This window comes from Corvus brachyrhynchos, unplaced genomic scaffold (assembly GCF_000691975.1).
Source record: "Corvus brachyrhynchos isolate BGI_N302 unplaced genomic scaffold, ASM69197v1 scaffold54, whole genome shotgun sequence".
Classification (NCBI taxonomy): domain Eukaryota; kingdom Metazoa; phylum Chordata; class Aves; order Passeriformes; family Corvidae; genus Corvus; species Corvus brachyrhynchos.
Genome location: NW_008237902.1, coordinates 297,687 through 324,560, shown reverse-complemented (window position 1 = coordinate 324,560; position 26,874 = coordinate 297,687). Strand labels below are relative to the sequence as shown.

Sequence of the window (26,874 nt, the reverse complement as noted above, 5' to 3'; positions counted from 1 at the left end):
TGCCTGGGCTGTATCTAATGAGTGAGAGGCTCTGGAAGTGGACTTGGGAGATCCTGCTTCCCCAGGCTCAAACACCCAGGAGGTTTCCTGGAAAGCCCATGGGGGTACACCCTGCACGGAGGTGGCCGGGGGTGTGTCTGGGAAGGGACAACTCTGAGCCACCGGCAGAGAAACCAGGGGAGGTCTCTTCTCCCAGAGGCACTTCTTGGGAGCCTGGGGATCTCCAGCTCATCCATCACTTATCTTTGGCAGAACTGTAATGCCATCAACTCCAACATGCTTCCCCAGGCTTATCCCTTGCTTGGTTTGCAGGGATGAAGGGACGTAGCTGCCCTTCTTTTCAAATTGCCTCCCATCCATTGCACCCAGCTACTCCCTGATTTCAAACACACTCAGAAGCCAGGCCAGCAGCTTTGCTCTATCTCCTGAAGAGCTCTACTGAGGTCCATTGTTCCTGACTACAATAAGAAGGTCTTTACACAAAGATCCTTTATTTTTACTGCTGTGGCTTGCTCCCATCTGGCCAGTGAGGAGCCCTTATAGGGAGCAGTGAACTTCCAGCAGTGCAGATAAACCAGTATGAAAAGTGAGAAAACAATAACCATCTGCTCTGATTTACTGCAAAAGAGAGAACTCCCAAATCCTCCCTCCTTTTCCCTGGCTGCAAAGCTGTGGCTCCTTTTCAGCCTCGGCAAGCCGTGCTTAGGATGAGTGAAACGGAAGACGTACCACGGGACAAGGCTGATCCAGTCCGGGAGGGCCGGGTTCCCCCTTCTGTCCTTTGGCCCCTTTTCTCCCCGGTACTCCTCGTTCACCCTGTCAGCACAACAGGAAGATATCAGGAGCAAGGGAAAGAAACACCTTTGCTTCGTGTCTCACAGCACTTGCAGAGTCCCAGTCCTCCCCCAGAGTAGGGACACTTGCACTAGTGTGACCTCAGCTGAGTAGTGAAATCACTGTGAAAATCTTTGGTTAAAGCTGGGTGGAAGTATTGTAATAGATAATTTTATAACAGATCGACTAAATGACTAGTTTCTGCTGGAACCCAGGTTAGTATCTGACAGCAAGTGGGAGCGGCAGCTTTCAGCTGCTGCCCTGTGCTCAGCTGGGCTCCTGGCTCCTGCTGGGTATCCCTTTGTTTAAGGGTCCCTGTAACAAAGCCTTTGACTTGGATCCATTTCCAAGGTCTGTAAACCAAGACCAGTGATTCTTTGCAACCTGGAGCTGTCAGGTTGCTCCATTTCCCCACAACGGTTGTGCTGGGGTGGGAGCAGGCTTGCCAAAACCTTTCCAAGTGCGTAGGAATTAACTGCCTGTCCTGCCCTACACTGGGAATGTGCGAGTCCTTGGGCTTCACAGGCGGCCTTTCACCACTGGCCCCCAGGGCAAGCAGCACTGCCTGCCAAAAAGAGCAGCCTGTCCTGCCCCACAAGCATCAATACAGCCATAACCCACTTACCTTCTCACCTCTTTCACTTCTCTCTCCTTTCTCTCCTCTGAGGCCTGGGAAACCCTGTCTCCACAATTTTTAGGTGGGAAAAATGAAAAAAAAAAAAAAGTTTTGTAAGTTTAGTGTGTGAATGTCCAGACATCTCAGTTCAACAGGAGCCAACTCCAGCCATCAGCCCATCCTGCCATGGTGAAGAACAACATTTTCTTCCTGTTGACTTGGTATGTCAGCAGTTTCTTGGGAAAACTGGAGTGCTTCACCACACCCCAGTAACATTACAGCTATTAGAAATTTTCATTTCACTGAATCAATACAAATATTCTCAGTTGGAAAGGGAACCAAGCCCTGGCAGCACCTTTAGGTGAGCAGTTCTGCTGTGCAGTGGAAGGAGCCCAGCAACTGGCCTGAATTCAGCCCTTTCCTACAGCCATCATTCCATGGGCATTGTGTTTAAGGGGGAGCAGTCTATACAGTGTTAGCTACATATTTTCCAAACAATCTCAAGTTACGTGTGTGTTATTTGTGTTTCTACATGAGTAATTAATGGTTTCCATACTCACATCCAATCCTGGCTCCCCTGGCTTTCCCTGCAGATGTAAAAACAAAAATTACGATGGGCTGTGTTGAGTTTGGTGTCACAGACAAACTTTGATCCAGGTGGTTTAACATGGTAGTGAGAGCATGGGCTCATCCAGGAGCCCCTGGGGTTGGAGGCTGCTCCTTTGCAACCCACCAGGATAGTGCTGGTCCAGCTCTGCAGTTCTGGCTGGACTCCCCACAGCAGGATTTTACAGCCCCTGTTTTAGGATTACACCCCAATGTCCCTGCTCCTCTCCCACACCTGTGATTACCTTCTCTCCTTTGGTACCAGGTAAACCAATGAGCCCGGGAACACCTGGGAGACCCTTAAATTAAAAAGAAACAAGGCATTGGGATTGTTTCCCCTGAGACAGGTTTCTGTCAACAGCCAGAACTGAGATTTGGGAAGACAACTCACAGCAGGTCCAGTGTCACCGTGGTCCCCCTTCTCACCACTGTCACCTTTTTCTCCCTTTGCACCATCCAAACCCTGCAGAAATGAAATGGATCAGCCAAGGATACCTGGCAGCTCTGCCCAGGGCAGCCACCCCACGCACCCACCACCTCCTACCCCTTTTCTGGGGTGCTTACACCCACACTGCTGTTGATGTTTTGCTCTTGACCACATCATATAAGAAAATAGCTGAAAATACAGGCTTTAAGCCTTTTGGTTTGGAAACCCTGACTCTTGCCAGCCCTCAGGACTCTGTGCTGGAGGAGGGGTTTGGATTATAAAAGTTTGGAAGGAAAAATGGCTTGTTTTCCAAAATGCCAACTGCTGAACATTGTAACCAAGGGATGTGTTGTGACAACAGTGACAAAACACTCAGTCTCCAGAGCTGACAGGCCTTTGTGGGCCTGTAAATAATGCACTGGCAGCTGGGAAACTGGGTGACATTTCATTTATTGACTTACTTTAGGCCCCTGGATTCCTGGAGGACCCTGTGGGAAAGACAGTGGTGCATTTGAAAAAACCCAGAATTTAAAAACATACCCTAAACTTTCCTTCCCAAAACCATTTCTTGCTCAAATTACAGGCTGACAATGGTCAAGTATTTCTTTTCAAAACAGGTAGCAATTTATTTTGTTCTCCAATGTCAAATCAAGGGGCAGGGGAACAGAAAAGGAGCACTCTGTGTAACAGGACAACACAAGCTTTGGAGTGAGAGCCCCCAAAAGCTTTGCTGAAGAAGTGACAGGAAGCTCTGGGGGGTGGCATTATGCCACCAGAGCCCTCCACACCTGGGCAGGGCTGGGATACCTCCCAGGCTGTGAATGCCACCTGAAATGCCACCTGCTTTTGAAGCATGGTCTCTCAAGGTGAACCTTGGACCCCACAGAGGTATCCCAGCCTTCCCAATGTCCTTGACAACTTCTTTTGGAGCATTGTGGGCACCAAACCCCTTCAATATCTCCATCAAAAGTGCTCTGTGTGTTCATCACCACCTGCACCCTCTTCCAGTGCAGCTGATGGCAGAAAACTTAATGACTTGGGTGAATTTAGGGGAATAAAGACACTGTCATGGTTGGGAACAGATTTTCCCATTCCACAAGATTTTATCTTTTCTCCATCCCAAGGAACAACTTGGTTTTTTGCAAAATGAGCCACGAACTCTGATGTACTCTCCTAAATCAGGTGCTCTCATTTCTCCAAAGCCAGGTCAGACTGTAGCACTTCCCTGATGTTTTTCCCAGATTCGAAACAGCCCTCAATGATTAAACAGAACAAACCACCCTTGTCCTTATCTAATCACATACAATAACAAATCTTCAGGAATCACTTCCAGAGTCCTACCATAGGGCCAGGTAAGCCAGGGGGTCCAGGCTCAGGTATGATCTGCAGAAGGGAATTAAACAGCACATTAACAGGGCTGGGCAAGAGAGAAGATGGTTCAGGAGAGGAAACCTCACAAAGCCCAGAATCGTGATTTAATGCCCAATTAATTATAACATCAGCATCCAATATCTCAACCACCAATACAAAATCTAAAGTAACTTTGTAGTGCCAAGTGTGCAAGCTGCTCTTCCCTAACGAATAAACCCCATTTAGACACTTCCGAAAGTTCTTGTAGAAAACAGTTGGGTTTTGCTGATGGATATGGGACTGGTGGGTCCATCCTGCACCCCCAACTTTGCCTGATCCTGTGTCATGAAAGAGACTTTATGTTGCCAAGATCTTACATGATTATTCTGCAGACACGGTGACCCGGTGTCTCCTTTTTCTCCTTTGTCTCCTTTTGGCCCTTCTGCTCCCTGAAAGATAAAAGTGTAACACTGATGTGCTGCGTCTTCCAGGAAAGCAAAAATGAGAGAAAAATAGGTTTGTCTCCCTCTGAACACCAGCCTTGGCTCAAGCAAAGCTCATCGTCATCTCCAGGGGACTTTGAAGAAATATTTTCTCCTCCTTGATACATTCTGAATAAGCTGATTAGAAATGGAAATTCAAAGCTCCCACCTCCACCAGCTCCACAGTAAGGTGGTGTGGAGAGGTCATTGCTTAAATCAGCCAACCCAGCCCCATTCTGAGCATTTGCAGAAATCAGTGCATTAAAGAACCAAGAGCAGAGGGACAGGGACAGACAAAGGGACGTACCGGGGGACCTGCTGAGCCCATTTCTCCTGTCTCTCCTTTCTGCCCCATGATCCCTGCGCTGCCCTGGTCACCCTTTGCTCCTTTGGGACCCTGGAAGTTGAGAGAAAACAACATGTTTAGGAGAAAACTCGGAAAATAACCCCCCACAACAGCCACTTCTGCCTTTCTGCCGCTTCCCTCTGCATCGCAGCGTGAGCTCACCAGAACATGTTTTAACGTTCAACCTCACAGATGCCAATTTTGAGGGTGCAGCAGAATTTGGCTGGGCTGCAGGAGGGATTGCAGCCATTTGGGGTTGGGAAGGTTGACAAAAAAAATTTGAGACAGCGTCTGATGAACTGCTTGTAAAAGGAGCCCCTTTATCTTGGCAGACGCAGCCACAAGCAGCATTGGCACGCCCAGAGCAGAGCAGGGGCTGCAGGCAAAGGGCCATCAATTCAGAAAGACACAGCTGACACTACACAGCAGAGCTCGCTTCTGGCAGCCTGGATTTGCTTTTCACAGACACACAGGAAGCTTCCTTTTCATTTGGCTCCTGGCAAGGTCTCGCTTAATCCAGCCGTGCCCCGCTCACCTTTTCACCATCCATTCCAGGTGGACCTGGCAAGCCCAGCTCTCCCTGAAGGGACACGAAGAAAGAGGAGCCCATGGTAAATTAAATTAAGAACTCATTTCGGGAGAGCATTTTGCAAGAAAATGGGTTATTCACACACAATTGTTGTGGTTATGGGTTTCCTCTGCCAGGCTCAGGACCAAGGAGGTGTCAGTGACACACTAGCATCACCAGCTGATCTGAATATTGACAGAGAGACCTCAAAATGCACTGAAATCCTGCCCCATCCCATTCTTTCAAGAGCTACTTTTCTGCAAATTACATTCTTCTTTTTAAGAAACTACAGCTGGCTGCAGGTTACAGACTATTGCTTGTGAAGCAGGAGGACAGCAGGTCCTGGGATATGGTGCTGGAGCAGTAAGCAGCACACAGGGAGGGTGGGAATGAGGGTGGCTCAGCACAGCCATGGGGCTCAGCACAGCCCCTCTCATGACTGCTTCTCCCACTTCTGCCTCCTGCCACAGACAATGAGGCAGTCTCAGAGGGGCTGGGATTTTGTCTGTCAGGTGCGGGACTGGGACTGGATTCGTTTCTGGGACAGCATCCTCTGGAAGAGGCTGAAGGCCAGAGACAGGTCAACAACATTTTGGCTTTTGTGTGAAAGACACCTTTTTTTCAGCCAGAGAAAGGGCAAAATATCACACACATAGCCTCAAACTCCTCTGCAGGCCACTTCAACTGCCTTATTTTGGATTGGGAGACTCTTCATGGAGAGCTACTAATGACTGTGTTGCTTGGCAGAGATCAGACTCACCTTGGGACCTGGAGCACCTTGGGGGCCTGGTGGCCCTTGGGGACCTGGTGGACCCTGAAACACAGTAAACAAAACAGGCTTGATCATGACTTGCATGAACATGGCACGCTGTCCTCGTGCTGTGGGGATGAGCTGGGAGCAGCTCCCAGTCAGAATCTGCAAGAGACACTTGGGTGAGTTCAGTGGAGATGAATTCAAACACTGAGATGAGCTCAACTGACACAGAGTGACCCAAGGTCCCTCTGCCACGGGGTTGTTCATGCAGAACAGAACACAATGGCAGCGGGTCAGGTGTACAGCTGCAAAGACATGGATTAAGAGGCAAAATGCCTTTAGCTGGAGGTGTGACCCCAGATCTGGTGGTCTCTTTTTTCATCCTGCCCACTCCAACCAACGTCAGCCAGCCAGGGAGGTGCAACTAAAGAGGGGAAACAAAGGAGGTTGTGTGAGCACTAACAACAGGAAAACCTTGCACACTTAAGTAATTTTTCCTGGGCACTGCTGGATGCAAAGACCACAAACCACCTTGAGATGAACAAATATTTTCCAACTTGCAAATTATTTCAAGCAGCAAAATTTGATGAAAATCAGATGAAAACCAAACCAGTATCATATCCTCAAGCACCTTTCTCCATGGCTACACACCCAAATGCTGTTACATTTAGTCACACTGGAAGCCTTTCCAGAGCCTTGCCCACGAGACAGGTCAGTGCACAAACACTGCAAATAGTGAATAAGCAGGAAAACAGCAAAGTTAGTGAGGTTCAGTGAGGTGCCCCTCAGCAGTCTCTGCATGCAGAACATCGGACAGGGTCTGGGTCCAGCAGATGAAGCCTCCAGATGTTTGATGGAGCCTCTCCAACCACTGCACTCCACAAACTCTACTCTGAAAGCTGCGTGCAACGCGGACATCTGGCAAACGGAAATTACCAGCACTTTGTGTATCCCTGCAGCCTGTTATAAAACAATTAGGATGGTTCTCAAATATGTCTGTAATTAAGTATTTATTCTATTCAGCTTATTTCATCCTAATGATAAGGTCAGGGCACTGTTCAGTTGGGCATGTTAAGGCTTGGGTGCCATTCCACATCCCGACTGCTGCTTGCAGAGGATGTGCAGTGACAAGAACAGCTCCACACCATACCACGGGAATCACACCCTGCTGCTGGCAGCATTTAAGCTGTAATGTGGCTGCTCACACCCTTTGCATCAGGTGTTCATGTCACAGGTGTATCAGGTTGCTTTTACCTGCAGAATGTTAACTCACATCCCACAGCTGGATCCCATGAGCCTGAGCTCACAGCCTCAAGTTCCAACACTGTCTTTGCTGCTACACCCTAAATATCCTCAGCCCCCAGATGCAATCAGCTCTTTCTCCCTCCAAACCACCTCTGTGCCAAAACAGAAATCTCAGGAGCCTGAGACAGAGGACAAGGATGGACATGTCACAATGTCACTGTGGCAGAGCTTGGCAGGTTTCAGTCCTTTCCCATGAACTGCAGGACTCAGCCTTGGTGCAGGGCTTACCTTGAGTGCGTCCAGGATTCGGCCGTCGTAGTCGATCACGACGGTGTCTCCTTGTTCCCCTTTCAGCCCGGGGGGACCCTGCAGCCAGGGATGAATCCTATTTAATGTTACAGCACTGAAAGGAGGCTGGTATGAAAGCAAAGACCTGACACGCAGCGTTTGGGGGTTATCACCTTACAAACACCCTGGGTTTAACCAGTCCTTAGTCTGACAGCTGGAACTGTCAAACCTCAAAAGGCCATCAATTTGTGAAATGGAGAAGTGCATAAAAATCCTCACTTGATTACCCCTATTCCCAGCTTCCCTCTTGAAAAAAAAGAGGGTCATAGGATGGTCATGTGGATAAGAAAATTGGACTTGACTGATTTCCCATGTCAGCATTCAGTACCTGTGCAATCATTTGTTTAAATATGTACCATCTCTATTTTCTCACACTGAACTGGTCCTGAAGCTATTCATTCACATACTAAGGAGCAAGAGGTGGTGGGGAACAGCTGTGGTTGAGACAAATACACAACTGCAAACTGAAATCATGAACATCCATACCCGGGGTCCAATGGAGCCAATTCCTCCCTTCTCACCAGGTTCACCCTGAAAATCAAAAATCACATTTTTTTTCAAAGAGACCAAGGAAAATATAAAATATTTATTCTAAAAATACTGTACCCACCCATAAAGATATGCTTTACATTAAGAAACAGTATGACACCAACAAGGGACTGCTTCTCCTTGCAGAAAATAGATTTGACCTGAGAGCAAATATGTTTTGCAAAAAACAATGTTGGTATAACAACAAGAGAAGTAAGAGAAGGTCTCATTGCAGGGGGAGCAGAGTGGCCAGCTCGGGGCTGAGCTCCAGCTCCTTGTGCTGGTTCCACATGGCTCCCTTTGCTTTAGGCTGAGTTTTGCATGTGGAAAGCTTCAGCTGAGATGCTTAAACCAATTTCAAGGGTGAGTTCAAGGAAAAGTTCTGTGCCAAGTTGATCCTTTCATTCTTCCTCTTTTTTATATTCCCCCCTCCCCTCCTTTTCATAATTTTTTTTTTTTTTTTTTTTTTTTTTTTTGGAAAGTTGGCAAGGTTTAAAAAGTCATAGTACTCTTACAGCAATGACCTGAAATTCGGTTCAGGATTCAAAAGATGTCCCACTTGTCATACCCATGTTATTCCCCTTGCTGACCAAATTAAAGTGCTCCAAAAAGTAAAAAATGGTAAAGACGTATAGAAAAAAACCCTAAATTCAACCAGCACTGCTACTCTGGTTCTAGAAAAAAATTACTAAGGTTCACCAGAACCCATTTTATTCCTTACACACATTTTCTTGCCCAATAAGGGAACACAGCTCTTTGATATAGAAAATATTAGTGCATCCAGATCCTATTAAATATAAAGCAGTTGAGGGTGTCCGGGTCCCCTCGCCACCACTTAACAAACCCAGGTTAATTGCATCTCTCAGCAGTTTTGGAGGTCAGGAGGACAGGACAGCTCTCAGGTGCTTGGGGCTCTGAAGCAATGCCACAACCATCAAAAACATGGGATCAAAATGTGATCAGAGTTCTACCTTTTCTGAGGAAAAAGGCAATTCAATGGAAAATGTGCAAGTAGATGACTTACAAACTCTTATACTGATCTCTGCTTGAAGCCAGCTTTCATCAAATCACCAGGAAAAGGTAAAATACTCTTAATATCCCTCATTTTGTGTCAGTTTTGGCACTTTATGAGCCTTTTAGAAGGCAAAGGCCCAAAACACTCAGCTAGAAGCCTCTGCCTCAGCAGTGCTGTGCCCAGAGATCCAGCTTTTCTTTACCTTTTGTCCTGGGAAGCCATCTGTGCCATTCTCTCCCTTGGGACCCACGCTTCCTTTTTCTCCCTGAAAACAAAGTCATTTAGACAAATGATATACAGGGAGGATGGAGAACAGATTTCTTCAAGTTATCATTTTCTTGATTTATCTTCATTTTACATACACAAAGGAGCAAAGCTCTGCTTTTAGCTGTAAAACACATCACCTTGCCAAGGTGCAAACGGGGAGTTTTTGAGATAAAAATGAAGCTTTCAGATTCAGCAGCTTGGCTATGGGTGGTGTGTTCAGCCATGAAACTGGCCCTAAAACCACAACATAGAATCATAAAATCACAATGTTTTGTGTTGGAAGGGGTCTTGAAGATCATCCAGTACCAACTCCCTGCCATGGGCAGGAACAACTTCCACTGGATCAGGTTGCTCCAAACCCCATCCAACCTGGCATTGGACACTTCCAGGGATGGGACAGCCACAGCTTCTCTGGGCAACCTGTGCCTCACCACCCTCACAGTTTGTTGATCTTTTTCCTCATCAGAGGAGAAATGTTTCTCAACCTGCCCTGACTGTGATATGGAGCCAAAAACCAGGCAGCAAAAGATGCTGCTCAACACATGCAATAGATGGACACGGAGTGGAACGTACCTTAGGGCCCACAAGTCCTGGTTCCCCAGGGATCCCATCATCACCCTGATGAAATGAAATATAAAAAGTGAAATACACAGAGCTTGTACACACTTATCAGGTTCCAACACATCATTTCACCTCACTGAGTGTTGCACAGACCTGAAACCCACTCAGGTTTGCAGAAGACCAGGGGAGAGCTGCAGCAAGGAGCCCAACAGGTTCCAGTGTAGCCCCCTGCTCCCACCCATCCCTGCCTCTGCCTCTCCTGCTCCTGCGAGGGTGGATGGGCATCTTCCAGAATTTGGTTACATCAGGCCCTGGCAAAGGTCTTGTCCTACTTTCAACAGAAATATTAAATTCCTTTCGGCCTTTTGGGTCCCAAAGACCTCCTGTAAGCTGCCACCCATCCTCATGGACTTCATCACAAGTCACCAACACCCTCTGCCAGGAGAGGTTTTCTGGTTTTGCTTGTGCTTTGTTGTTCTCCTGGAGTAAAACCACTTAATGGGTGCTGAAGAGGTCAGTTTTACCAGCCAGTTATAAAATTTTTAAGCCAAATTCTGGCCTGAAAAACACCCATGGCCAAACCTGGTTTGGGGCAAATCAGTAAGAGGGAAAGGCTGGGCCCTGTCAGTGGTTTATGGCAGTGATTTATCCACTTCTCAATGGCACCACCGGGAGAAAACATGGGGAGCTTGGACATGTGAATCTCTCGCAGTCTGCAATGCCACACCCAGCAGCATTCCTGGCCTTCAAGGGGACTTTTCCCACGGGGCTGCAGTGCTGCATGGTGATGGCCATCCCAGGGCCCCTGGTCGGAGAACATCCTCCAGGCACATCTTGGTTCATTGAATTGCTGGAGAAAAAGGCTCAGGACCTACTGCTTTGCTTGGCATTTGCTGTTTTATTCTTTGTCTATTGGGCAGATGTGGCTGCAGCTTCTGGCTGGCTCGTGGAAATGAAAGCCAGGCTGCAGGCACAGCCATGCCCAGCTCCAGGACCACATGGACATGAAACCGAGGGAACACAAGGGAAGGGTTGCCGTGGACAGCCACGACCACAGCTTCTACACCAGTCTCTGGCAATGGTTGTCCTAGCCAAGCACAGAGCAAAGCAAAGCAAAAACCATTAAAAATAATAATTAAAAAGAAAAAAAAATAAAAAAAAGTCACCATTTACCTTTTTCCCTTGGACACCAGGTTCACCCTTCAACAGCAATGTCAACAGAAGAGGAATAAATTTAGGGACATAACAGAAAATAAAGCCAATTATGTGGATAGTCAAAATTAATTGTAAAATTGATTTTAAAATTAATTTAAACCATTAAAAATAATAATTAAAAAGAAAAAAAAATAAAAAAAAAAGTCACCATTTACCTTTTTCCCTTGGACACCAGGCTCACCCTTCAACAGCAATGTCAACAGAAGAGGAATAAATTTAGGGACATAACAGAAAATAAAGCCAATTATGTGGATAGTCAAAATTAATTGTAAAATTGATTTTAAAATTAATTTAAAAATTAAAATACTTGGCTTGTGATGATCATATTTTTCCCCCTGAAATGCAAGAAAGCACATTCCCACAGCACAGCAGATTCCAGCCCCCTGCAGCTACCTCCACCCCCATTTCCAGGTTTGAGCACGGGCAGTGGATGTGATATTGAGGAAGAGACATATTTAGGCTTTTACACCCCCAGTCAATGCCTTGAAATTTTATATCTGGTATATACAGATGAGTTGAAGTCCTCTATAAAATGCTTATTTTCATCCCTACTCCTCTTATGCAGCATTATTTCAAGAATTCATGTTAAAATTAGACAGATTATTACCCACCTTTGGTCCTGGAGGTCCTCTGGCACCCTGTTGAATACAAGAGTGATTGGTTTACTTGTTTGACAACTGAGTGTAACAGGATTAAAGCATTTCTAAGAGTATTTTAATTCCAAGAAAAAGAAATGACACAGATGTCAAGTTCTCATCTTCCCTTACAAATACAGCTGCATTTGTTCTCTGTGCTCCAGTAAATAACAGCCTTTTATGGCTCATGTATTTTATGTATAATAAGCACCTTTTTATCCAACTCGGACCTTAGCAAATTGGTTACAATGCCATGTGGCTTCAGAGGGACAGAAGTCAGGATACAGGAGCACCACATCCCTCCAGAAGAGCCAAGGGGACACAAAAACCGGCCTCTTTTCTCCCAGGTAGCCCTGGACGAACATCCATTTTAGAGTACCCATAATTTCATGTGGGGTTTTTTGTCCTCCATAAGCTACAACACAAACCCACTTGCTGCAGTGAGCTGAAGGGTGATGTACAGTGAGGGTGAGGGGCACACACACAGACACTTCTGGGCAATACTGACCATGACTCCATCCTCTCCCGGCTCGCCTTTGAAACCCTGCAAAAAATAAAATGACCAACATTGAAACTATTACCTCTCATTCTCCAAAATACTCAGCAATAATTAGAAAGTTTCACTGCATTATGCTTTAGCCTATTTTTTTATTAAATAAATTGCCAGTGGTCTTCAGATTTGCAACAGGTCATCCAAAGAGTACAGACTGGGAGATCTCCTGGCTCTGTGAGGTACAACCAGCACCTGCAAATACACACCCCAGGTCCAGCTCTTTGCTCCAAAACTTGAGATGGAAGGTCCCCTCCTGCTCCCTTGCCCCATACCCCAAGGCTTTGCTCTAGGAGCAGCCTTTGGAGCCCAGCTGTGGCTCAGGCTGGGGACTCAGTGGTTGTGGTGGCAGCACTGGGGAAGGGGACACCCTTCGCCCTCCTGTCCCTCGCAGGGTGGGAACTGCCTGATATGTGCTCGCTGCGCATCTCCCGTCCTTACAGGGGAGCCTGGAGGTCCTCTTGGGCCATCCTTTCCTGTGTCACCAGGAGGCCCTCGGGCACCTGGGGGTCCTGGCGGACCAGGGGGGCCCATGGCTCCATCTCGACCTTGATCACCCTGGAAGAAGTTCACACAGACATGGTGAGACGAAGCAGTGTTGGAAGGGGTGGTCTCAGGGTGTCCATGACACATGCACTGCATCCCTGGGCCACCAGCACCCTGGCCTCTGCTGTCCCAGAGGAGTTTAACTGCAGCTTCCAGCTGGGAAAGCTGAAAGTGAGCTCATGGCCAATTTATGCCATTTGGGTCTGATTCCTCAGCCAGGATTGTGCTCAATGCCTTCCAATGAGATTTAATCTCCTTAAGCCCTTACCCAGTGACTGTCTGCATGGAATCTACCAACCCAACAGCACCCAGAGCACCCCAGGCCCACAACATGCTGGCAAGGGAGCATGCACACACTGCCATAGCTCAGTGCACCATGCCAGAAAATCACACAGAAAAAGTGGCAGCGCTTAATCTCATCCTTTACATGCAGCCAAGGTCACGGGTGAACATCCTGAGCCGCTCACACCCTGCGGATTCTGAGTGCAGAGAAGGCGCTGTGTCCCTGTGCCTGTGCGGGTTTGGTGGGTGCCATTCCCAAGGGGAGCATCCCGTGGGGCTCCAGGCTGGGTATCAGCTCCCTGCCCCCCACCAGCCACCACAGCCCAGCCCCGGGGCCGTGGCCCGGCCCATCCATGCGGCTGCACAATGGGAAAGCCTCATGGAAAGGCCGCCTCGTAAATCTTTAAGCGACATCTGGGAGAGTCACCACCGAGGCAGTCAGAGGGCTGTGTTTAATATGTGGTCCACCCTCAAATCAGGGACAAGTATGGGATTTTTCAGAAGTCCTTAAGTGACTTAGCAGCACAAGTCCCATGGCCTTTCACCAAGATCTGGGCTCCTAAATCACTTGCATCATTTTTTATAACACCCAATTGCAAATGCTGAACACTGCAACCAATTATGTCAAGTCTCCCACTGAATTTTTCCTAATTACAATGTCACATTTAGAGTTCAAGGATTTAGATTACTCTAGTTTGAATGCATTTTATTTTACAATACCAACGCTGTTCATATCAACATTTATAGGACTTTGCTGCTTGATACCCAAATCTCACAAATAACCAAATGTTAAAACCCATTAGATTTATGTCTCTCTACTTTGACAATGCCTGCCCCGTAAATTCCAATGGGATTTCAGTCAAACATGCTCCCGACAAGCATCTCTAAATACAGACATTGTCGTGGCAATTTAAAATAGCAACAGTGCACTGTCAGCCAGAAAGGAAAAACAAAAGCAGCTCAAACAATCACAGCAAACCAGTGGCAGCAGATTTGGTGTCTACCTTGAGCACTCGCCGGCTAAAGACAAGCTGATCATTAGCCAGAAATCCATGATTGAGGTGGGGAAAAACCATCTATATCCAGGGTAAGTGGGAGGCAGAAGAAGAAAGAGCAGCAGTTCAAGATGAAAGCACAGCAGAAGAGTGAGTTTGAAAGACTGTAGCAATATATAACTTTTTTTTTTTTAATAATTAGATGATATATTAGAAAGTAATAGCCTAGGTAGCCAACACTGGTGGGTTTAAGGTTCTAGATACACTGGAGCTTTGTAAGCAGGACACAGACTGAGGGAAACAAGTATTTTTTCACTAGTTTACTGCACAATAGGACATTCAAAGCAGCTGGGGAAAGGGTTCCCCTACTGCAGAATAAAGAGTATTATTACAGTAAACCCCATAGGGGATGATATATCCCAGCATTTCCCTGAGACCAAATATTGTATTTGTTTTCAGAGGTTCAAATGAATACTGATGTATTCCCAGCCTGCAAATCGCAAATAAATCGTCCAGATTTATATGATGCAAAAAAAATGTATTTAGGCTGTGTCAGTAGTCATTGCTATTGTCTTTTAGCCTTTCCACTCATCTATCTAGGGAGAAGCAGTAAGACATTTCCTTTCTCAGGACACCACGTGCATCTCCCTTTCCCCCATTCACCCATCCCTGCCCACATCCACAGGAGAATCAAGAGGGTGGAGTGAAGCCACAAGAAGCCCTGTGGAAACACACAGAAAATCCTCCATGAGGATTTTTGGGGGTTTCTAAGGAACAAACCTCTTGTCCAAATTGCCTAGGAGCTTTTAAACCTTGCACACCAATAACAGATAACCCCAAACCTCAATTTTGGGGTGAATAGTGCACTGGCAAGGCCACCTCCTGCCCAGCCTCCCAGCACAGATATTTTATCACCATCGTGTCAAGAAGAGAAGGGAAAAGTAAAGTCAGATAGAAAAAAACTAATCAACCCCTACCAAGAACTTTTTTCAAGATGTAGAGAGAGGCTTTAAGCTCAATACTCAGTTAAATGCAGCCATTTTTGGGAAGAACAGCACTGAAATACTGAGAAATCAAAATTAATGGGGACACAGAACACTTGCACGTGGACAGGTCCTCCAAATACTACAGAAACCACCAAAAAGACTCTACTGAGAGCAAAGGGTTTTGTGGCAAACAGAAGGGACACAGTTCAGGGGCTCATTATGTGCATAAAGTACACAAGAGCATAAAGTGGGATTTTTATAAAAGCCCACAGAGCAAAACGGGAACTGAAATTTTTTTCTTGTCCCTCAGACTGGTAAGCATCATCCAAATAAGCATGTCCCAAGCCTATCTGTTTTAATGGAAAACAACAATCTGCATTTGCTCTGAGGCCAAACACACCATATCCCACCAAATCCAGCCATCACACATTTCATTTTAAACAGACCCTGTTACAGATGGGCTCATGAAAGGTGAGCAGCCCTGAGGGATAGTAAGTAGAGAGGCACCACCCCTGGTTCAAGAAACATTCAGGCCATAGAGAGCCAGGCTGCAGGAGAGGGGTTAAGTGTGATGGTTACATGTTCCTGCTCCACACTTCCCAAAGCTTCTGGTTGCAAGGCACTGGGCTAACAGGCCATTGGATCTGACCCCGTGTAGCAATGGAATACTGGAGCGCAGAAACCTTGAACACTGGTAATTTTCAGCTTTAGAGTTCTCGATGTAGCCATTTCAACATAGCACTCCAAAATAAGCAAATAATAAAAGTATCCATAGGCGTCTGTTGACTGGCACAGAGAGCCCTGCAGGATGCTTCCTGTGCTGAGTTTTTATCAGCAGTGTGAGCTTGTCAAGCACTTAAAATTTCGCAGAAAATAAGGGAGAAAAAGCTCCTTTTATGTCTGCACTGTGGCTGCAGAGTTTGTTCAGCCATGCCAGCATTTTGCCCCCGGCAGCTCCGGATACAGGAGATGCTGGAGCCATCTCCATCAGCACTGGCCATGGGCAGGCACGTGCCATGTGGGCCACTGCAGACAGAGAATTTCTCTCACCAGCTGGGGCTCATTTTCTCCTTCTGGAGAGCAAACCTGGTGCTGCTGCCACAGGCACTGTGCATCCGCCGGCCCAGATGTGCAGAGATTCCTCAACCCCATCATTTGTCTGAACATCTCATCTGTCAGTACGAACAAGATCACCCAGCTAAGTTCATAAATCCAGAGCAGTCGGCCCAGTGCTGGCTCAGGGAGCAAGTCAGGCTTATAAAACCAGTCCTTTCCAGGGGTGCAGCAACGTATTTGATTGTGAGAGAGAAGCACAGGCACAAATATCAGGGCACAGCTGTCCCAGCCTTGGCAGCATCCTGCTTCAACTCCCTCTATTCTCCCAAGAGCAGAGGGGATCTGTTATTGATTTCTCCCTGTAAATACACTTCCATGCATTCTGTCAGTACATTTGGGCGCATTTGTTCCCCACCCTGAGCAGGTGAGGCTGCAGAGCATCCTCCCTCATGCTGCTTACAACAATGAGCATTCAGTGATTAAGACAACCCAAGGTGATCTCCTTCCTCAGCTTTCCAAAATCACCCTCCAACATCTGCCATCAGGCACACTCCCACATGTAATAATCTCTATTTTTGTCCACGCTAGTGGCAGGTGCTTATTACAGAAAGAGAAGCAGTGCAGACATGAATATATTCAGTAGCTAATCCCTAATTGCCATCACCTCACTCCCACCACAGACAGTCCCTCCAAAGCCATCCCAAGGATTATTCTCTTTGAATCCATCATTCCTAATGACAGTGTTTTAGTGTTCACTGACACTCTATCCCCATTCCACCGCCCTTGGACATGACCATTTATAAGGAAGAGGGCACTGGATACAGTCCTAATTATTTATCTTCCCATTGATGCAGCGAGTTGCATTGACACATCTTTCAAAATCAGCTAAACAAAGCCACCACTGAAACTTGAGGAATAAAACAGATTAAATTCAGAAATAAAAAGTAATCTGGACCAGATGGTATTAAGAAGTTTTGCCTTCTATTCACAACCCTGAGTGTCTGGAGACATAAAGGGAGCTATTTTCAAAGTCAGGCACCTGTTTTTAGGTCTACTTGTGCATGGTTCTGCCAGGCTTTTTTCTCTCTCTTTTCTCCCAAATTGTTTTTGAGCCTTTTTCTCACTGTTGTGCAAAAAGTCATAACTAAATCAAAAACTGAAGCAAAATCTGGACAAATGCAAATCAGGACAAAAAACCCCACCCCAAAACGCAGCACATTTTTCTTGGTAGATGAAAACAAAGGACAAGTGTTACCTTGAGAGCTGGTACCTGCCCTGCAAGTCCAGACAGAGCCTGTCCCAGAGCATCTCCTGCAGCAGGAGGTGAATTCCACAGCACCTGGCAGCACAGAACCTTTGGAGCCTGAGCAGCACCTCCTGGCATCTCTCGAGTTGCCAGCCCCAAAGTCACCCACAGCCCTGGCCAAGGAGTGAAAACTCACATCCCTGTGCTGCTGAATCACCTCTTAAAGCCTCTTCTGAGTACGTGGGTGTGCACTTAGACAAAGTGAGACCTTATGCTGAGCCCCTCCTTCGCCACACGGGCTGTAAATCTATGTGAGACATTTTAGGGCCCCTCTGAGCCCCAGGGTGACATTTCCAAACACACCCAAGGCAATTGGGAGCTGCTTCAGAATATGACACTAACTTCATAAAGTGAGTTTACAACCTCCAGGGAAGGAAGAAAAAAAAAAAATCTCTGAGGCATCTCTACTCAACATTAACCACTGAGGTCCTGGTTATGTTTCCAGCAACGACATCTAACCCAGGTCAGCCAGCTCTTGGGTGCCAGCTCCAAACCCAGCCTCTGCACGGTCACCTGTACGCCAGGATTCCAACACATGCACACAATGGTGTTTCCAGCAGGTGCCCATAACCCACAGACAGCCACACCTCAGAAATTCCTCTGCAACAGAGCCCACACCTCGTGGTGAAACCTCCCATCTCATCCCCAACATGGGCTACATCCCCATTCTGTCCTGTGGAGACCTGTCCTGATTTACTCCAGTAAATCCCAACTTCACGCAGCTCCATGAGAGCCATTTCCACAAAATTCCATTGATTTCTGTGTGCTATAGCCAAAAGAGTTTTCCCTCATCATACAGTTACTTTAAACCCTTTATTTTCAAAGGCAGCCTGGATATCACCTGGATGTCATCCTGCTCCCAGGTGGGGAGCTCAGCAAGGGAGGAGGAATGTTCCATCCTGCACAACTCTGTGCTGGACCTCTCCCTTGGGACACCAGGTCCTACCCCCACGTACTAGTGCTCTAATGCCAACAAAAAAGGAGCACAGCCTCAAGAGAAACTTCAGGAGAAACATGGAGTCTGTCTCTGACACTGGAAGAGGAAGCAAGGGAGGAGAAAGTTCAGTAGAAGCAAAACCCTTCATGAGGTACCCAAAGATCTTTGACTTTTTTTTCCTCATGGCCAAAGTTAGGAAAACCACCACCACAAAGAGCTCCAAAGGCAAAATTAAACGTTTCCACAACTGTTACCATACTGTTTGCAGCAAGGTTGCACAAAGCTTTGTTTTGTGCAGTGACTAAACCCAACCAAATTTTAGAATAAATCAACAGGCTGTGTCACTACCTACCCTTGGGCCGATGTCTCCTGCTTCCCCCTGCAAATCAGGAAAAACAGCAAAGGGTCAGAGTTCAAATATCAACCCTGAAGGACTGAACACGGGTACAGCACACAAGGGAAGTGGCAAGAGTCCTATTGCTTAATGTATTTAAAATGAGGGAGGAGAAGGGTTGGAGAGAAACAGATAATAAATCAGAAATAGCAGTTTGTTTCCAACTCTAAGGCTCCCCTAGCAACTGCTTATGTCCTTCACATGTGAAAATTAACTTCACTTTCAGTAATGACCTTCTTTGGCTGCTCTGATTTCATGGGTGTCATGCAAACACAGAGCGATGGAGCCCAGATCTCTTGGAGGAATGAGGAGAGTTTTATGCCACTCTCATGACTCTTAGGGGCTTACCAGAACCCTACAGCATGGGTGAGCTTTAACACCATAGTTGTTCCCCCTAATTTTTTGCAAATTCTTCCTGTTCTCCCCTTCCTGGGGCTTTTCCAAGAGCAATGTGAGAACCCATTTTTACAGCTCCACATCCCAACAAAACCCAGCTGGGCTATTGGGACAACCCGAACTTGAAGGAATTACAGCCACTGGAGGATATACAACTGCTTCCCCAAAATCCATCTGTTAATGCAGCCTTTACCTTTTCCCCTTTTGGTCCTGGAGGTCCCTGGAAACACATAAGAAGAATCCAAGTTAAGGCGCTGTAGAATCACCAATGCACATGACAAAACCAAGGAAATTGCATTCATCAATTCACAAACCTGAGCCACATTCTCCATTATTTTAAGGAATACATACTACTATTTTAAGTTGTGCAGTGCTTGACATGAGCAACACTCTACCAAAAAGCACCCACAAGGTCCTGCCTGCTCCTGCCAGGACAGAGTAGGGAGAAGGACCAGAGCAGGGCAGGCAGTGTGACAGCAGCTCTCTAACACATGACTCTAAATAGATGCAATAGATATCTTGGGGTATTAAATCACTTCTAGAAAAAACACATGCTCAGCATATCATTACAACAATTATACATCTGTTTGAAATAAACAAGGAGGACAGGCTGCTTCCTCTGGCCTATTTGCTGAAGGCATCATTCATCTTCCCTCCAAGCAGCTGAGTGTAGGACAGGCAGGCAGAGACACTGCAGCCCCAGAGAGAACCCGAGAGCAACACTTTGATGTGTCTGCTCTGCATGTGCCTTCCAGCACAGAAAAGTACCAAATCTTGGTACCAGTTCACAGTGTGTGCTGAAGTGGGACCCAGTGGGATGCAGTGGGGGAAGGTCAGCAGAGAGGCCAGTGGCAGCAGCATCTGCATTCCCATGCAGCTTCCCTCCCGCTGTTTTTCTCTGAGCAAGGCTGCTGGCCCCTTACTGTCATGAAAGAGATCATGAACAGTCTGGTTTGAGTCTGGCTGTGTGATAAGTTTGCTTTGTCATTAAGATTTCCCCTGCCTCTCACTCGGGGTCTCTCCTGCCCAGCAGTGGCACCCCAGCCCGGGGGTGCAGGGCTGCGCTCTGGGGTCTGACTGCACTGCCAGCATGAGGTTTTGCTAATGAAAGCCAAGCCCTGAGCATCAGGCTGTGAGCTGGCCCTTCCTTCTTTTCTTGTCTAATGCCTTATTTCTAGATTTTATTCACATATCTTATTCTTGGGGTTAGGATAAAAACCAACCACAACAGTGTACAGCTATAACAACACACTCCCTAACTGGATAGAAATAAGTGTCTGGAACAGCTTTTCAATTGCAAAGACTGAATGACTTTTACCCACTTTGAAATCCCACTTCATTTAAGACCAGAATTTAAAAAGATTTCATATGGGGCCCTCTAGTGAAGGTGGTGGAAGAGAATGGGACTTGGAGAAAAAATATGGAGCTGTGACCTTCTGTAGGAGCCATTCAGTGGAAAGAATCAGAGCTGGCTAGGGTTCAATTAGCATAAAAATAAAAAGCCTGTGTTTCTGTAAAATAAGTAAGAAAATAATGAAGCACCTGAATATCCAAAGGGCTTCCAAGCAAAAATGAAGTCAAGAAAACAGCTCATAAATTAATCCAGTCTGCTCCAAAAAGTGGACACTGGGCACCCTCAAGCAGTTCCCAGCTCAGGTCCTTTGGAGGAAAATGGAACCCACTTTGGGATCAATTATTTTTATGGTATCACTCTGTAGTGCCAGGAGCACACAACCAAGATCACTGACATTGCTCTTTGAATGTGCTACTGGAGTTTATTCCCCAAATTTGGCCTGATGCTCATCTGCAGTCTGTGCTCGCCGAGCTGGCCCAGGAGGGGAAGAGGCAGCTGAGATGAGCTGACAGGTAAAGAAAAGTTCACTTCCAACTGTGCTGGCCAGCCCTGGCTCAGAATTCAAACTTGCATGGAGTATTTTTCCCAAGTACAATTGTCCCTTCTAAACAGTTATATATGTAGCAATAAATGAGCAATAGCTGAGATACTGCCTATTTATTGTGGAGCAGCATGAACAAAGACATGTTATATTTGGCACTTAGTGCTACTTACTGGTTTGCCATCCAAGCCAAGAGGCCCCTGAAGAAGGAAGGAAAAGAGAGTATTATTAAAAAAAAAAAAAAGGGAAAAAAATTAATTTACAGACAGCAATATCAGGCATACTCTGAAAGAAACTCTACTTACGTACAGTACAATCTTTGGCTATGATTCTATGATTTACCTAATCCTCCATCCATGCAATCCAGCAGGAAGGTTTCACAGAGGTACAGTAAGAGGCATCAAACAATTTGCAGTGTGAAGGAGCGTGAAAGGAAGCGACAGGATTAGTGACAGGGATAAGGTGACACTGCTCTGGCACTTCGCCTGGGACTCCCTGAGGTTTTGAAAGTCAAAAACAGCAGCAGTAAAACATGCCTGATTTGGTTAAACTGAGCAGATCCAAGAGTGATTCACATCGACCTTGGATCTGAACCGTTTATTTTCGCTAAAGCATTCGGTTATCCCAGCTCTTCCTTAGGTCCCCTGTTTCTAGGGCTGCTGCATGAATATGGAAAATGTTTAATTCCCCAGCATTTCTGGCACTTAAGCCATTAATTAACACCAAACCACTGAATGTGTGGGGCCAAAGGAAACATTGCTTTTGATAAGGGATGTGTGGAGGGAGGAAGCATAGGTGCTATAAGGCCAAAGCAGCCCCTGTCATCAGCTGGCACTTCTGGGGACAAGAGACACACACGAGTTACTGTAAATCCACTGCCTGTGGCAAATGCAAGGGCTCCACCTGCAAAGCTGCACCTTGGGATCAGCTCCCGCTCCCTCCTGCACCTGCCCTGCACAGCCACACGTGTGGAATATGCACATTCTCCTCCCAACATGCTGGGATGAAACATCTCCCACGTTACAGCCCTGGGAACCATGAGGATCTAACAAAGCAAATGGAGTTTGGACTGTGGTACAGTGCTAAAGCACCAAGTTCTCTGTATTTCTTAGGGAACTGATTAGGGTGAGTATTTGTAGTTTATCTTATATCTGTGGTGGGGAAATTGAGCAAAGAGACAAAGGTGGGTAAGAGGAGGCCAATGGCTGCATTGAAAGAGCATCGTTCCAGCTCACAGCCATTGATAAGGAATAAATGGCCACTGATAAGGAATAAATCAGTCTGCAATGGCTATGTTGATGAAGCCTGGAATATGAAACTCTAGGGAACACAGCTCTGTTAGGAAAAAGAGGTAAATCCAGATGACCTGGGCAGGTCATCAGTACCTGAGTTACAAGGGATAGGGGACCTGTACAAGAGAAGTTCATGTGAAAATAAATGGGGATTTCTTTACACACGTGAGATTTCTGAAGTGGTCAAACATTGGTTATATTCCTCACATTATGTGGATTTTTTCTCATAAGGAACTACCAGTGCACGAGAGCTACACAGTGGTAATGGAAAATATAAATAAAGCAGTTTTATCTGTTAATGCAAAGGCTTGCAGGTCACAACAAAACTACCCCAACATCTCGTCCATACTTCATCTCACCTCAATTACTTAGATTCTAAAACCTGGGAACGGCATCAGGTTCATGCAGCTTCTTTCCTGGAACTATGATTGTTTGAGGTGATTGATCTAAAGCTCCTGATGCAACTCCCTGACTTCCAGAGGATCAGACATGGGATCTCAGCAGAGAACTGGCAGCACATTCAACTTCTCAGAGGAGTAGAAGTCCCAGAATTATTATTTTTTTCAATATAAAATGCCAGTTCTTCAGCTTTTAGCTATTCTTGTATCAGTCCACAAAGAGACATCCAGAAGCAAAAACAATGGCCTATTCAGAAGATGTTTGGGGGAAAGCATTTAATGCTTGAGAGAAACAATATCCATCAGGGTTCCAAAGGGGCTCTTGGCCAGCCACAGCACTGAATGGACAAGACTTAACACAGACCTTTAAGTGTCTTGTTAGTCTGGACTGGAGATCTAATTGACTCTGCTCTACCTGCCCAGCCAAATGTCTGTGTGAGCAAGGCAGGGTTCCCAAGAGCAGCCAGGGGATTTCATGGGTAGAGCAGAGAGAACATGTGAAATCTGGGCTGCCTGACTTGACTGCCTGCAAATCTCAGGAGTGCCCATGTGCTGAGAGTGTTATTGTCTTTTATTTGAATTCTCCTCCATGTAATTTTAATTAAAGATGAAGCAATCTCTAATTTATTTGATAAACAAGGAACAGGAAAACAACAAGTAACCCTCTATTCCCTCACTTAAAACTAATATCTATAGAGATTTCATTTTGAGGGGACAAAAATCACTTCCACTTAAATAACCAGGAAAAGTGTATGAAAAAGGAGATTTTTCTCCTTGGACATCCCAAGCAATAGAAAGCATTGCAGTGGCTTTAGGCTGTGCTTTTTGTCCAGGGAGAAATTTCACTCATGCCTTCACCCACTCTTGATCACAGACCTTTGCTCTAAATCACACACACAGCGATCACACTTCACATAATTCTTTACTCACTACATCAAGAGGGGATGAACTTTCTGCCTAGGACCAACACAATGCTTTAAGACAAGGTAGAAGGAAAATTTAATCAATTTCCCCCAAAACACAGTTCTGACCAAAACAGTCACTGCACTGGCTAAGTGGGACAAAATCCGTCAATCAAGGGTACTTGAAGGAAGACAACCCTGTTGGGGTCCCAGACAACGCCAGAGCCCCCTCCTGGCTGGTAACCAACTCACAGCTCATTTTCTGACCACACACCAGTGAGGACCAGCTGCGTTCAGTGCCTGACCAAACCAGCTCCGTGGGACACCCTCCCCACTTGAAAAGAAAAATTGTTGCTTCAGTTTTGTAAAGAAAATACATCTGCAACATCTGTCTGGAGCCCTCAGGTTGCTGGGACAGGAGGAGCTGGGTTAATGGGGAGAGCTGGTGCCACGGAGCAGAGGTGAGTGATAATTGCAATTACATGCCTTGGTTTCACCCCTCACAAAGAGCAACACAGGCACAGGTGTTCCTGCAGGAATAATGATCCATGGTGATCCAGTGGTGCATCCCCCTTTGTCATCATCCAGGTGAGGACATTATTTATAAAATGTAATATATTTTATGGTATACATCGATGACATATTACTTCATGATATATAGTTGTACCTTGATGCTGAGAATGCAGACATGGGTCAGATAAGATGTCGAAGCTTGAGCAGAGCTTGTTACTGTATCATGTAGTCTTGATGCATGCCTTGGTTTTGCCACACAACATTTCAACTTCAGAGTAAGGGGCTACATTCAGATGCATTTTAAAACAAATTCTGATATATTTTTCATTTTGTTTCAGTAGAAAACTCTGAAGTCTTGAGATACAGCACCAAAATGCCACCTCTCCTTGCAAAAATGAGATTCACCCATTGCTGAGACCAGCTGAAGGCTTGAGAACAGTTTTGAGCTCACCAAAAAGGGAAGATGTGGAGCTTGCAAGCTCTGGTTCCAAAAGCTCTTCCAATAAATAACAAGCATTTCCCATGTACATCACTCACCTCTGGCTCAGAGCAAGCCAAGGTGCCAGCCTGGCTACCTGGCCCTCTGCTGTCCCTTGCCAGTGCCCTCACTGCTGCTGGCAGGGATGGACTTGCTCTAGCAGCATTACAGGAATTTTAAGGGGGGAAAATATCTAGGGAAAACAAAGCCAGAGATTATTAAGAGGACAATCCTTCTGAGTTGGGAAATCTTCTCTCATGGTTATTTTTAATGTTTCCTGCTCTGCTAAAAATTAGCACAGGGGTCGGAAGGAACCCTGCAGTCAAATTTTGACAAATTCAAAAGGCTGCCTTTCCATCCCTGTGGTTTCAAAAAAGGGTAGAATCTTATATTTTAAGGAATGAATAAAAGAGCATGACAGTATTTTACTACCCCTGCAAAGGGCCCTGGGTCATCTGCAGCACAGCCAGGGAACAGGGACCATCCCTTCCCATAGGCCACGCTGTAAATCCTCACAGGCGGGACAGTGTCTGCTGGCCACGCGGTTCCTCAGCACATTTCTGTGTGAGAAGAAAGCCTTGGCAAAAGCTGTGCCCAAGCGTGCCCTGCCAGACCCGTCACAAGGAAAGTGGAGGAAGGCAGCCAGGTTGCTGTGGCTGCTCCCAGCTTCCCAGCTGAAGGGAAAAGGGAGAAAAGGGACTGGGAAACAAAAAATGAACTGTGAGTCCCCTAAATAGCAGCTGAGAATCACTGGCACTAACTGTGAATAAACAGAGTCCAAGAGGCTTGCTCTGGGATGTCACCTCATCCTCCCTCCCTGAAGTCCTCAGTTCAGAAGGATCAGAAACCCTTACAAAATCACGAGTTTCTACTCCATCCAATACCACCTCTGCTGCGCTAATCGTTCGTCCTTTGAAATGCATTTAAATACATGATCTAATTTATTCTATATTGTTGTTTATTTTTTATCATTATTATTTATGATGCTAGATAAATTTATTACTACATTAAAAAACTTGTGAAGAGTATGAAATCGGTCATACAAGGAATTACCCCAAGCACACACCCCTCACTTTTGTGAGCCTGGAGGAGCCCTGGGCAGGAGGTTCTTCCTTCATCAGCCCTGACTTCTGGGTCTCTGGTGTGAGACCCCAAAATCATATCACTCTGCAGCATGACATAACAATGGAAATATTCCTACCAGGAGCTGTCATGTTTAAGCATTAAGATCATTTATATCCCAATAGTTTCATGTTTAACTTTATATATAGTATGGAGGGCCTCAGTGCAATGGGATGGGGTTGCTGCACACTGGAACAGCCCTGCACTTCAAAATAAATAATATTTTTTAAGCATGAACATGATTATCAACAAACCTTTGCTAACAATTTTCTGTTTCTTTGTTTGAAAAAAATGATTTCAGTATTGTCCAACACAAATTCCCCTTTGCTCCACGACTACATGCAAACTGGAAACCCACTTTTCCATTACTAGATGATAGTTTTTGCATCATTTAAAAAAAAACCCCAAACCAAACAGCTTCTACAATTTTCTTACAAGCACTAAACAGCAACGTTGATGAGACATGATTATTCTTTAATGCTTGCAAGACTAATTGTTTTCATTTGGAAACAATTTACACATGCAGGCCAAGGCCGCATCCTGCATGGCCTCAGAGCCAGGACCTCTTTGTTCAGCTAGAAAATCCCATTTCTTTTTATGAGGAAGGGCATTTAAGGGTTCCCCTAAACCTAATCTCCCTGCATGCAACATCCAATCCCAGTCTTGTGGGAGATCCCAAAAGATGGGGCTGCTCCGGGCAGTGGGATGAGCTGAGTCCCCCTCACCCACAGAGACCCCCAGCTGCAGCAACTCTCACCCCTCTCCCACGTTTCTTTCCAAAAAGGCCACCTGAGTACACCTTAAGCATCGCCTACAGAATCTGGTCGGGCTCTGCATCACCAAAACCTCAAAGGCTCTGAAATATATCTTCAGAGGGAACCATGTCCCACAGCTCAGGCTGCCAGGAATAAATCCCTCAATAGAGGTGTCAGGTAAATGATGCAGAGCAGCCTGATAAGAGCCAAGTGTGTGATAGCAAGACAACAAAAAACCCCACATATCTGTGCTCTATTAAAAAAAAAAATCTGT

The 26,874-nt window shown here is 46.0% G+C and overlaps 1 protein-coding gene across 5 annotated transcripts in view; it reads right to left on the bottom strand.

Annotated features, from left to right (window-relative positions):
* COL23A1 (collagen type XXIII alpha 1 chain) overlaps positions 1 to 26,874 on the bottom strand; it is a 176,935-nt gene that overhangs the window by 4,182 nt on the left and 145,879 nt on the right. For 3 of the 5 annotated variants that reach the window (XM_017732939.1, XM_017732938.1, XM_017732936.1), the window contains exons 5-25: positions 21,314 to 21,340; positions 19,439 to 19,465; positions 18,808 to 18,834; positions 12,306 to 12,341; positions 11,774 to 11,800; positions 11,318 to 11,344; positions 9,960 to 10,004; positions 9,322 to 9,384; positions 8,063 to 8,107; positions 7,517 to 7,594; positions 5,990 to 6,043; positions 5,197 to 5,241; positions 4,623 to 4,712; positions 4,211 to 4,282; positions 3,825 to 3,866; positions 2,945 to 2,971; positions 2,448 to 2,519; positions 2,302 to 2,355; positions 2,011 to 2,037; positions 1,460 to 1,513; positions 730 to 816 (exon numbers count right to left, since the gene is read on the bottom strand). In XM_017732939.1, coding sequence (XP_017588428.1) covers positions 730 to 816; positions 1,460 to 1,513; positions 2,011 to 2,037; positions 2,302 to 2,355; positions 2,448 to 2,519; positions 2,945 to 2,971; positions 3,825 to 3,866; positions 4,211 to 4,282; positions 4,623 to 4,712; positions 5,197 to 5,241; positions 5,990 to 6,043; positions 7,517 to 7,594; positions 8,063 to 8,107; positions 9,322 to 9,384; positions 9,960 to 10,004; positions 11,318 to 11,344; positions 11,774 to 11,800; positions 12,306 to 12,341; positions 18,808 to 18,834; positions 19,439 to 19,465; positions 21,314 to 21,340 — 1,026 coding nt within the window. Of the gene's footprint in view, positions 1 to 729; positions 817 to 1,459; positions 1,514 to 2,010; positions 2,038 to 2,301; positions 2,356 to 2,447; positions 2,520 to 2,944; positions 2,972 to 3,824; positions 3,867 to 4,210; positions 4,283 to 4,622; positions 4,713 to 5,196; positions 5,242 to 5,989; positions 6,044 to 7,516; positions 7,595 to 8,062; positions 8,108 to 9,321; positions 9,385 to 9,959; positions 10,005 to 11,317; positions 11,345 to 11,773; positions 11,801 to 12,305; positions 12,342 to 12,788; positions 12,906 to 14,179; positions 14,267 to 18,807; positions 18,835 to 19,438; positions 19,466 to 21,313; positions 21,341 to 26,874 lie in introns of those variants that run through there. The other 2 variants (XM_017732940.1, XM_017732937.1) reach the window with 2 other exon arrangements.